The sequence below is a fragment of the Stegostoma tigrinum genome, chromosome 24, assembly GCF_030684315.1.
Source record: "Stegostoma tigrinum isolate sSteTig4 chromosome 24, sSteTig4.hap1, whole genome shotgun sequence".
Classification (NCBI taxonomy): domain Eukaryota; kingdom Metazoa; phylum Chordata; class Chondrichthyes; order Orectolobiformes; family Stegostomatidae; genus Stegostoma; species Stegostoma tigrinum.
The window spans coordinates 29,594,474-29,607,077 of NC_081377.1; the positions used below are offsets into that span (position 1 = coordinate 29,594,474).

General features: G+C 39.6%; 1 protein-coding gene across 1 annotated transcript; it reads right to left on the reverse strand.

Moving 5' to 3' along the window:
- Positions 1-900: 900 nt before the first annotated feature.
- On the reverse strand, positions 901-12,095 carry LOC125465045 (stathmin-like). Its single transcript, XM_048558114.1, has 5 exons — positions 11,964-12,095; positions 6,398-6,484; positions 3,263-3,435; positions 2,022-2,213; positions 901-1,416 (listed from the first exon to the last, which is right to left on the reverse strand). The coding sequence occupies exons 2-5, from the start codon at positions 6,414-6,416 to the stop codon at positions 1,357-1,359; spliced, it is 444 nt and encodes a 147-aa protein (XP_048414071.1). The 5' UTR covers positions 6,417-6,484; positions 11,964-12,095; the 3' UTR covers positions 901-1,356.
- Between the last annotated feature and the right edge of the window lie 509 nt (positions 12,096-12,604).

The following is a 12,604-nucleotide window of genomic DNA, read 5'->3' on the forward strand; positions in this document are numbered from 1 at the left end:
AATAACCTGAAACAAAAGATAGTAGGAACTGCAGATGCTAGAGAATCTGAGATAACAAGGTGTCGGGTTGGATGAACACAGCAGGCCAAGCAGGATCAGAGGAGCAGAAAAGCTGACATTTTGGACCTAGACCCTTCTTCGGAAAGATTGGAAACAAAGTCTACTTTGCTCACCAGAAATGTCTTGTCAGGGTATACCTTTCATGTTTCATGCACCCCACCCCACAGACTCAGGTGGCTTGAAATTGTAGCCATCGGTGGTGTAATAATTTCATAAAAAAGGCTTCCTGTTGTAGCTTTTCCATAGTCCACTGAAGACTGGCACTAAGAAACAATACCAGGGGTGTACCTTTGATACACTAGCAAGTCAGGGTTTTCTCTAGGTTGTCTTAACCTGCATCACTTCCTGCTGAGCCAAGTACACATGGTACTATCCATTATCATTCATACCCATCCCTTCCTCAGGTATATCTGTAAAAACAAAAAAGGTAGAGGGTATCCACAGTTGATATGATGCAGGAATGCACAATTCAACAAAAGGTCTCAACCATCTTGCCAATCAAGCCTAGCAATCTCATCCACAAATAATAACTTTTACAAAAAGATAACTATCAGTTTAACTGCAGCATTACATATGCACAGACCAGAGCTCAAAGTTAACATGAAGTCAGCAGAAAAGCAGAGTCCAGTTCCCCATTTGGGATCAGAATGTTATATCCCATTTGATCTAGTGGGACTCTCCCAGACTGAATAAGGCAGTTTGCCAAGTATAAATGAAGATTTGATGCAAGGGTATGCCACTAGTAAGACATGGCTTAAGTTACTACACATGGTTTCAAACAGGAGTCTTGTACAAAAAGAATTTGCTCTGTCCCTCCACTGAATTAAAAAAAGACACAAGTCAACATCAATGGTGTAGTTTTATTGAAACCAAGGCAGATGTAACAGGTCAGGCAGGTTTACACAGTTACACACTTAGACTAGACGTGTAACACATCAGTAAAGCATGCTAGAAGTTACACATTTCACAAAAAGAAAAACCTGAACCAGCAATTCCATTCACTTCACTACTTGTAGAAAAATGCAGGAGCTCCATTTATCTACATGGGGTTTGGCAGGGGGAGGGGAAAAAACAAGGGAAGAATAATCCACAAGATTGCTTACGAAAAAAGGTGAAAAGCATACAAAATACAAGCTTCCCCCACTGGTCAGCTTTTGGCTCGCAGTTGCACACTTAACAGCATTATTACAAATTAGGAGGAAGAGTTCCCATTAACACACTGGCCATTAAAAAAAAACACATCTTTGGATGTTTGAAAATCCTCAAATTCCAAAAGAAAAAAGTATTGACATGGAGCTAGTCTTCATTTTCTTCTTTGATCTCTTTACTCTTTCGCACTTCTTCCATCCGCTTTTCCTAGAAAGAAAAAGTTTCTAAGTCACAAAACAAGGATCAATGAACCAATACCACAATTCTTCCAGAAACACTTGTTCAAATCAAGGTAACAATCAAGACGCATTCTGTTTTAACATGATTGGTCCTTAAATAGAGGACTGAAACAGACAGGGAAATTTTCCCAGCGTGATTATTTATGAACTAAATGCTCAAAAAGCTGTTATGTTTGCTAGCATCTGGAGAAAGACCAAGACTTTAACTATGCCAGCTTTCACAGTACTGCAGGCATGGGACTTGTACTAGCAGCATCTAGAATAGAGTTTCAGTGGGGAATAGAGGAAAAAGGGATTCTTGCTTTCATCTGGTACCAAACAAATTCTGGAGTTTCTACTACAAGGACTGGATAGTACCTTATCCAGAGTGCAAAAGACATTTCACATCTTTGCCACAAAGTGGCTTGGTTGATAGCCAGCACCAGAGAAGTCAAATCATATTTGTCTTCAGAAAGGAGATGGGATAGGAGAGAAAACAACAGTAGAATGGCACCATCAGCTAAAAATCTAATGTCAAACTTTGCTATCCATGCAGCAATAGTTGCTACCAAAAATCATTAGCTCCATCATTACCTTTTCCCGTAGGCGCTCCAGTTTCGCTGCTAGTTGGGCTTCACGGTTCTCTTTGTTAGCTTCCATCTTGGTGGTCAGTTTTTCTTCTGCCATTTTCCTGAAATTGTTGTTTTCTTCGATAGCTTTCTGAAGCACTTCTTTTTCATGCTCACGTTTTTCAGCCAACTGCTTTAGCACTTCTGCTTCATGTGACTAAAGAACAGAAAACAAGTATGGCTGCATTACAAAACAAACCTCACTTGTCCAAAAGGTATTACATTGCATTGTACTGCAATATTGCAGTGAAAGCAAAATGTAAAGAGCTGCACATGAACAGTATACACAATTCCAAACTACTCCTTGATCTGAACAACTAGTCACTGTAGCCTTCACAGTTAAACTCACTGGACATATTACTATGTTTAAGTAGCCACAGTATGTACATCACATGTACCATTAAATGAAATTCTACTGCCACGAAAGAAACACATTTGAAAGATCTGGCCCATTTCTAGCAAGTCTTTGTAACTGTATAGTTTTTGGGGGGAAAACACTCAAGTTGCACAATTTTTAAGTAGGCTGTCCGGAGATTCAGTTAAGCTGCTTTTTGGTCAGTTGTAAATAGATTAGTCATCCGTTTTAAGGCTGAAGGGGTGAGAAAGGCAGTCGGATAAAAGCTTGTAAGTTTAATTTTTAAGAAGAGTGTTGCTAATAGAACAGCTGAAAAGAAAGGTTTGTGTATGCAAAAACAGCTCAATTGGAATAGAATCCATTATAAAAAGACATACCATCCTAACAGTCTCTTTGCACATGTATTGCTTTTTACATTTTTTTCGGTCTGAAAGCTGTTTACAGGTTAAGCCATTTATCAAGGCAAGTCACTGCAATGATATTGTAAAAGGATTTCGTTTTCTTAAACTGAAAAAAGTTTTACATTCTTTTGCTAAAGCAAGAGTCTAACACAATTAGATCAACTTGTCTTGTTAGAAGCTGAATGAACAGCTAAGTATTGCTTTGAAATTCTTTACCTGACATTTAGTTAAATGTGAGTTAACAGCACAGACCAGATTATAAATAGACTTGACCAGGTGACGTTGAGTGCCATACTGGAAGCAAGGGTATTTCAAATTGCGAGATGAACATTACTCAAAATCAAACAAGTTCAGCATGTGACAGACAAAAATGATGTCCAATCTACTCCTGAAGTCCATGCAGACCCAAAATTGAATCATGCAATTTTAGTTTCACTCAGATTGGTGTACCTTTCGCCTGATTTCTGCAGCTTCATGTTTGCGCTGGATTTCTTCCAATGAAAGATCCTTTTTCTTTGGAGGAGAGAGGGGAAACTCTGGAATAGCTTCAGCTGCAGGAGGACTCAGGATCAACTCAAAAGCCTGTCCAGAAGACCTCTTGTCCAATTCTTTCACCTTGATATCTGAAAAAAAAAATCTACTCAGTGCTATTACCACCCGACACACCAACTTACTAGAAGTAATCGGACCTTAGCCTTTGGTGACAATTTCAAAGAATGCTGCAGTTTGGAAAAGCTGTCTCATGACAATCCATTGTTACCAGAGACAGGAAAATTGCATTTTAAATTTGGCATATAGTTCTGATGACATAACCAAGCAATTAGAATGTTCCAGGCTGAATGCAAAAATTCAACAATGTTGAATCTGCCCACTTAACATTAGATCCAGTATGTCTCAGGACACTGTTTATTGTGGTTGACAGAGCAACATTGTGCTTCAGTGACAGTTGAGTATTGTTTCAGTTGTGCAGAGTAGCATGTGAAAATGTTGATTCAGCAAGATTAACCTCACCATCTCTCAGATCATTGAGTTCTACATTTCTCATCTTGAATTTAAAAGATACAGCACATTAAAGTAAAATGCTACAGTGCTACAACTGGTGAAATGAAGTCCAGTTTATTCTTCCAGTGCATCCTTCTATACCAGTCAGGGAAAGTTAACAGACGGGGCAGCAAGTAATTAGAAGACAAATCATGTACCAGCTCTCAGTGCAAGGCAATTACGAGTTCAGAAAGAGATGTCCCACTGCAGTTATACTGGACCTTGGTGAGACTGCAGGTGGAGCACTGCAGAGTTTTGGTCACCTTAAAGAGGAAATAATTGCCAAAGAGGGAGTGCAGTGAAGGTTCACAAGGCTGATGCCAGGAATGACAGGACTGTTATAAAATTAGAGACTGGGAAAGGATGAGATGCAACTAGGTTTAGGTGTTCTTGTATACCAGTTACTGAAAACAATCACACAGGTGCAATAAGCAAAGGCATCAAGATTCAAATACAGAGCACAAATACCTTACTCCAGTTTGACCATACCTTCGTGTACTCCATGCAATTTTTGTGTCCTTATCTGACAAAAAGGATGCTGTGGCTGTGGAGAAAATGCTGTAAGGGTTACCAGACTGATTCCTAGAATGGCACGACTGACTAATGAAGAGAGACTGAAATTCTTACAGTTATTTACTGGAGTCAATTTAGAGAGGTGATCTCAGAAACCCATGAAAAAGTTTAGAACCATACAAGGTAAACACAAGAAGGGTGTTTCCTATGACCAGGGAATACAGAACCAGGAGTCTCAAAGGATTTGGTATAGATCATTTAGGCCAGAGAACAGGAGAAATTTATTTACCCAGAGACTGGAAAGCCTATGAATTCTCTGCCACAGAGTGGTTGACGCCAAAGCATTGCATGTTTCCAAAGGAAGAGTTAGACATAGTTCTAGAGGCTCAAGAGATCAAAGAGTATAAACTGGAAAAAAAAGAGAAAACAGGTTGCTGAGTTGGACGACCAACCATGATCAGCATACTGAATGGCCTATTCCTGGTTATATTTTCTATGTCTTTATGATTAGTGAATAAAAGCTCAGTTGAACTAGCGTACACAAGAATTGAATTTGGACAGTAGTGGTAGTGGTGTTGGTGAGGGGAGAGTTTTGATTGAACTGCATAAAATTCTAATGTGGCTAGATAGATTAAATACAGAAAATGCTGCGGGGGAGGGGGGGGGTGGTCAGAGCCTCAGGATATAGGCTAGGCTAATTAAGTCAGAAGGAAGCAGTTAAACATTTGAAATCCTTTCTCCAGAAGGCTATGGAGGCTAATATATTTCGAGAGATAGAGTGACAGCTGAAATATGGCAAATGGGATCAGCTGTGCTATGTTAAATAGCAAAGCAGGCTGTAGGGATGAATGGCCAATTCCTGGTCCCTGTTTTCAGGCAAGACCCTTGGAGGGGAATTACAGGAGGAGAGGAGGAGTTCCAATGTAGCTGCTACCTTTGTTCTTCTAGATGTTAGTGTTTGGAGGGCACTGTCAAGTGCCTTAGTGAATTTCTGTTGACCACATTATAGAGGATATACACTGAGCTGCTACGGAGTTCTTGTGGCAAAGGAAGTCAATGTTCGTGGACTTAGAGCTAATTAAGCTGTTTTATCCTGGATGGTGTCAAGCTTCTAAAATGCTGCTGGAATTGCATTCATCCAGTAAAGTGAAGTGTATTCATCAATCCTGAATTGGGCCTTGCAGATAGTGGACATACTCTGGGGAGACCGATGAGTTACTTGATGCAGATTTCGGGCTCCTGCCTGCTCTTGTTTGTATAGCTACAAAAGAATGCTCAATATACTCAACAGGTCTGGCAGCATCTGTGGAGACAACCTGCTGATGGAGTCTGGTACAACTATTAAGAACTTCAGTGCTCAGGAAAGGTCATACCAGACTTGAAATGTGAACTGTTTCTCTTCAGATGCCTCCAGGCTTGAGTTTCTCCAGCTTGCTTTATTTGTTCAAGATGCCAATTCTAGCATCTGCACTATGGAGGGGAGGAGATGGTGACCTAATTTTTTTTTGGGGGGGGGGGCAGGTATTATCGCTAGACTGTTAATCTGGGTAACAAGGGACTGTTCTACAGACCTTGGTTCAAACCCCACCACAGCAGATGGTAGAATTTGAATTCAATAATAAAGCTGGAATTGAGAGTCTAATGACAACAATGAATCAAATGCCAATCAGAACCATCTGGTTCTCTAAAGGTCCTTTAGGGAAGGAAACTGTCATTCTCACTTGTTCTGGCCTACATGCGACTCCAGACTCTCAGTAGCTCTGTTGGCTCTTAACTGCCCCTGGATGATTAGGGATGAGAAATAAATGCTCGCCTAGCCAGAGATGCCCTTATCCCATAAATGGGACAAAAAAGTTACTTTATTCAAATATTTATATAGATAATTCAGTTCAGTTTCTATCAGTGGTAACCCTAGGATGTTGCTAGTCAAGGACTCAGCAAAATTAATGCAACTGGATGTCAAGGTTGATTAGAGTGACTCCTTTTTGTAGATATTCATAAACCAGAATTTGTGGATCTCTCTCTACTTACCAGCTGATGCCGATGCCATAATGGAACAAGATGAAACAGGTTGCTAACTTCCAACTGTTGAACACTGTCCAATTTGTGCAACAGATCCTGTGGTCAGAACATTATGTTAAAAAGGCTGACATAATCAAAGTACTATTTACATTCCTTGTACAAAATTGTGATGAAATCTGAAGAAACAAAACAAATCAATAAAAGACACGTTTAGATGTTTCTGTGCTGTGCAGATTTGGACAAGTTGAAAGGACACCTTGAACACTGCAACTTTAGAGCAATTTTTTAATAAAATTAAAATTAGGTGAAGAAACTCATCTCAACCTCAAAAAATGTCAGACTTTACAGTAGCTCACTTGAGCTTCATTCCTCAGAATACATCACAAAGTAGGAGCCTGCTTTGAGATTGTGCTACATTTTCAACACAAGCATTGTATCTTAAATTTAAACTCACTCACTCATTGTAGGCATTGCTAGCTGGCCAGCACTTATTGCCCATACCTAGTTGCCCTCAAGGTGGTGGTAAGCTGCCTTCTTCAACTGCTGTAGCCCATGTGCTGTAGGTTGACCCACAATTGTGACCCAGCAAAAATGAAGCAATACTTCCAAGTCAGGTGAGTGGTTTGGAGGGGAACTTACTGGTAGTGCTGCTCCCGCATATCTGCTGTCCCTGTCCTTCTAGATGGAAGCATTAATGTATTTAGAAGGTACAATTCAAGAATCTTTGCCTGAGGCTAGGTCAGACAAAGCTCATCTCTTTACTGTATTACATGATAACAAGTCACTAGTTGCTGATCTTATGATCTAGTCAAGATGTAAAAATCTAAATGAATTAATCCAAATAAGCTTTTCTGATGAAGGATTTAGGCCCAGAACGTCAGCTTTTGTGCTCCCAAGATGCTCCTTGGCCTTTGTTATCTTGGATTCTCCAGCATCTGCAGTTCCCATTATCTGAATGCCACTCAGATGATTTGTAGTTTTTCCACCATTATACCTTCTGAACATTAAAACAAGGAGTAGACCATTCAGATCCTTTGAGCCTGTTCCACCATGATCTTCTAATTGATCTTGACTGCCACCTAAAATCTACTTTTCTCTACTCATAATAAATATGGAAGCCTGCTTCAGCAGAACAGGTACACTCTTGCCAAGGTCACTGCGGACTAGGTTTTCTCAACTAGACCTACATGCCTTGCAACCTCTCATTCTTAAGATGACTTAATATAGATTCTATTTGATTTCAGACCTTGAAGACAGCTTTTATTATAAATGTAGACTAAAAATGGTGGAACACTGGGGCAGGTGATCAAATGGCCATTTCAGAAACCAGCCACATTTAGCCTACTCTATGCCTTGAAGAGAACACCTCAAAGTTAGGAATGAGGTTTTTTTGCATAGGAAAATCACCAAGTACATGTTACATTTGGACAAATAACCTCAGGTTTTGTAGTTGCAGCCTCAAAATTAGGACAATGAACCCAGAGGGAACACAATGAAGACAGGGCCAAAACTACTAAGGATCTACCTGCAGTAGAGAAAGGGTGCTGGCAATACTATAGGAGATCTGAGAACAAGTATCTGTAAAACAAGAATTAACGATGGCGGTCAATGGTTTTTCAAATAATGAAGATTCCATGTTTGTGACCTTAAGATTGATATATTTTTTAAAAAGACCTAAAAACATTAATTCCATTTCTATCCAGAAGTACTTGCGGCCACCACTTTGCTCCTATTTCAAAATTCACACATTGGATATTTGAAGTGTTATTTGTACCAATAAGAAATCTCAACTAAAGACTCAATTCAGGTTGATACTATTAAATACCTACATCATGAGCAGAAAGAAACCCCAGTGGAACACAAGCAAAGAGTATTAAACAGATTTATTTGCAGGAAAAGACTATGAGAAATACTCGTGCACTCCACTGGAAAGCCTCAGAGTTTAGAATAAAAAGTCAGAGTTCTATCTCAAATTAGCTTAGTTTCAGTCTTGTGTCTAGGAGACAGAAGCATCTACTGTACATTGCAACAACTAGAAAAAAATGGATTGTCAACAATTACCTTTCACTCTACTTGGCTAAACATTTTAGAAACAGACGATCAAATATAACCGAGCAAGGTTGCAGCAGATATGAAGTGCAGTTAATATTTTAATGCAGGTATGACTTCACCATGGGATTAGTAAGCATTACAAAGTAGCAGTAGGTTTTCAATCCGTGGTTACATGAAGTGCAGAAACAAACCAACAACTTGCTCCCATCACCAAAACTAAGCTTCCTAATCAGAGGATGCAATTATTTTGAATTACACCATTGTTCAAAGTCAACCAAACTGACAAGGAAGGATTGACAAAAGAAGACCAGATGCAGCCTCGAGGAGGCCAAAGATATTTCATCTTTTGATGACTATTACTTGAAAGCCATTTTGTTTTAAACTCAAAAATCTAAAAAATCCCTTGACAATTTATTGTTTCAGCTATTGTAGCGTCTGGCACTGTCTAATCACTTGGAAATTCTAGACAATGATTGGCACCATGACACTGGTTACAGCAGGCTGCACAATTTAACCACTAAAAGGAAATCAGAACCCAATTTATCTGACATCAGAGCTGTTAAGTGCTTTAGAAAATGGCAAAGCATACAGTGTTATCCAAATTTCTTTAAACAAAACCTATTTGCATTTACACTGACAGTAATCAGTGCATCACTAGATTGCAGTGCATTATTCTAAAATAAAGTGGACATGCATTAATACATTCACCACAAAATTATGCAAGTAGCCACCGCCCAAATGTGTTCCTTCAAGAATCATCATTGTAAGGCTATTCAAAGTGCAGTTTAGGTAACCCAAATTTGACCTAGCATGCAGTTAACATTTCAGCAACTCGTGTTTTACAGACTAATATTCAAAAGGATATTAACCAAGTAGGTGAAGTTCAGAATTAGCAAAGGATACCTATCACGCAGCTAAACATGAAAGCTGTCAGAATATTGATTTAAACACAAAAATGATCCTCAAGTTTATCTAGGGACACAAAGAGCTTGGACAACACATTTGTGCCCATCTAGCCTAGTTGGCTTAGAACGAATGTCACTGCATACAACGTCCATGGTATTCAATTTTTTTAAAAAAAGAGAGAAAAGTATTAACTCGTAATTACAAGATAGCTGATAACATGGAGTAACACAATCAGACCCAATAACTAGATTTATGGCCAAGTATGCACAGTTTTGAATGGATGGAAAGGAAATCTGTCAAAGTATTTCACATGTGGGATCTAAATAGGTCAACAAGCAAGATCAAATTGATTCCCATAGTGAGGAAGTGTTTTTGTTTTAAAAGTAGTGCCAGCTTGAGAAAAAGCAACATGAACTCGTGCGGAAAGATTAGAGTGACAGGACAGTAGACTGTCCACAGCAGGAGGAACCTTCAATATCTGGAGAGAACCTTTGCCCTCCCTTCTCCAAGCAGACAGTTTGATGAACTGGAGTGGTTCTCATTTTCTAAAGGAGAGAAAAAAAATAAGCGTTTAAAAGTATGGGGTTTTGATAAAACAAAGAAATGGTTTTCATCGGCAAGAGCATGATTAACTAAGACTCAGGTGTGATTCAGCATATTAACAGTTATAATCCGGAAGGGTGGCAGAAAGTGCTTCAATAAATATGCAGTAACGGAGAAAATAAATTGTTTCTTATGAAACAGCTTTTCCATGGAGCTGGCACAGGCACGATGGGCCATGTATCATTCTAGAGACTGAACTCCTGTCTCGTGGATCCTGGCAGGCGGCCAAATGGTGCCCGCCCTCGCTATTGTGTTTTCAAATTAGCCGTTGGGTGCAAAATGCAAGTTATTCACTTTTGATACTGAAATAAAATATGCAACTGTTTTTAAGACATTTGAATAACACAGCTTTGTCCTCGTTTGATTAATTTCCCAAAGCACTGAAATGAAAAAAGCTATATCCCACAAGACTTCAATTTGTTGCTGCACGCTAACAATCTCAAAACAGAAAAGGCAAAAAGAAAGTGATGTTCTAGCCCATGGAAAAAAGCAGTTGCAACTCGCTCAAGACTGTGATAAATCTCAGTGAAATCTATAGAACAGACATTGCAGACAGCAACAAGACTCCAGCGCCACCTGAAGCTAAAGATAAGAAAATGGTGGTAAGACAAGAGTATTTTACACAAGAGTAGATGTGAAAACACGCTCTTCCATTCAGCTGGATGTGACAAAAATATTGTCCTGTTGCTTTGGGGCCAGTAAGATGCCCCAACATATTTGTGATAGTGCAGAAACATACACTACACAATATCACCCAAATATATTTTAGGGTGTAAAAATATTGCATGGATCAAGTTACTGAGAAACAACAGCGGGCAACACCCAACCTGAATATGGCAAACCTAACTGGATTTAAAAACAGGTTTTATAAATTTTCTTTTTACAAAAAAGAAGTGGTTTTTGAACAATTATCCCCAATTTAGAAGCAAGTGTGACTAGGAAGATAGAATTAATTCGAAAACGGTGCACGAAAGCAGCACTGGTCAACTGCTGGTCCATCCCCATCCTCAAACTACAGGTATACAAAGCGATTCATTCGGTACGTTGGGTCTGGTAATAAATATCGCTTTGAAAAATATGTCCAAAAAACTCAGCTTTCATGAAAAGTCAATGAAATACTTGTATTTGGTTTATTTTTAAATATGTAGCGTTTCTATGAACCCCTCTTATGCTAAGACAGAAAAAAACACTCCAAAAACGTTATTTCAGAACAAAGAGTCACTGTATTTCTTGACGGCCAAAAAGCAGTGGAATTGAAGATCACACGGAAAGCAAAGAACACAAGACCTCGTGTGCTTTTAAAAAATGCACAAGCTAAGTAATAATTCAGACAGGTGCAACGGATGTCGCAAGATAGCGTTAACATTTATAAAACTGATGGAATGTTGCAACTGATACCTAGAAATATTTGTTACCTTTAAATTTCCCCACTCCAACTGTCTAGTTATTAGGTGCCCCTCCCTTATTTCTTTGATGATCATACCCAGACAATAACAAAGACCCCAGTGAAGTTAGGCAAAAATAAAACATGGCTCTGCATGAATTTATCGTTTGAAAGGCGGCAGTCTTTTTAGTGGATGTACCACGTTTCATAAAATTGAAGGCTTATTCAGATCATTCTTATAGCATTTCGAGTAGACATCTTGCTCAAAATAGACAGCGCCCTCGCCCCTCACCCTTTGTGTCTATGGCAATAGGTACCTCTGGAAAATTAGATCTTCCGAGAAATTTAATCCCAGCGAATGCACGCATTAATTGCATTCTCTTCCAATAAGAATAATCATACCACCTTTCTGTTGCATCTTAAGCTTAAAGCAAGTAACACAACATATGCAACAGATATCGGATTAACCCCAATTAGCTCGCTCATTCTCAGACTTTCTGTTGCATCGGCGCGAAACTGTAAACTCCCAAAATAACATGACGCCTGAAAAATATTCTCAAACTGTCCAAGAGACGAACTAGTTAATCCTACCCAACTAGTGCATGCATATACCTAACACGGTCCCCTTACCCTCGTTCCTTTCTTGTTCCCTTTGTCTCCCGCGCTCCGCACAAACCCGCTTTCAATTGCCAAAGCGCCCCCTCGCCACTCCACCGAATAAAAACCGCCAAAAATACGCCACGTGATAGCATTGGAGCTCTACCATTGGTGGTCAATTGCAACACATGAGAAGCACAATAAACGGTACAGCGAGTCTATTGGTCATTTTCAATATAGTCCATCCAACCAAGGAGGGCAACGACAGGCTCTCTACATTCATTGGTTTGTGTCTGGAGAACCCTGACACCAGTTGGCTAAGACGGTTTCTTGCCTTTCACTGATTGGCTGTTCTACCCTCCAGTCGTTGCTGTATTCTTATTGGCCATGGCTTCTTGCCGCCTGACAAGACAATCGAAGTGTCGTCACAGTATTTTAATAAAGGTTACTTCACGAGCATGCGTAGGTGTTCTGGCTAGTTGGGACCGAGAGTGTTAAGGTTATGAAGTAGGAACCGCACGGGACTGTACCAGTTCGTACGCATTTGGCTAGTGACAGTTATTGTTGGTTCGTGCCAAAATAATAGCCACTTCGGCAAAATAGAAGCTTGTTTCCACACTGAATAAGATCGTGGGCAGTTTTGAGAAACAGTCATTCGACCCCAAACGTTAACT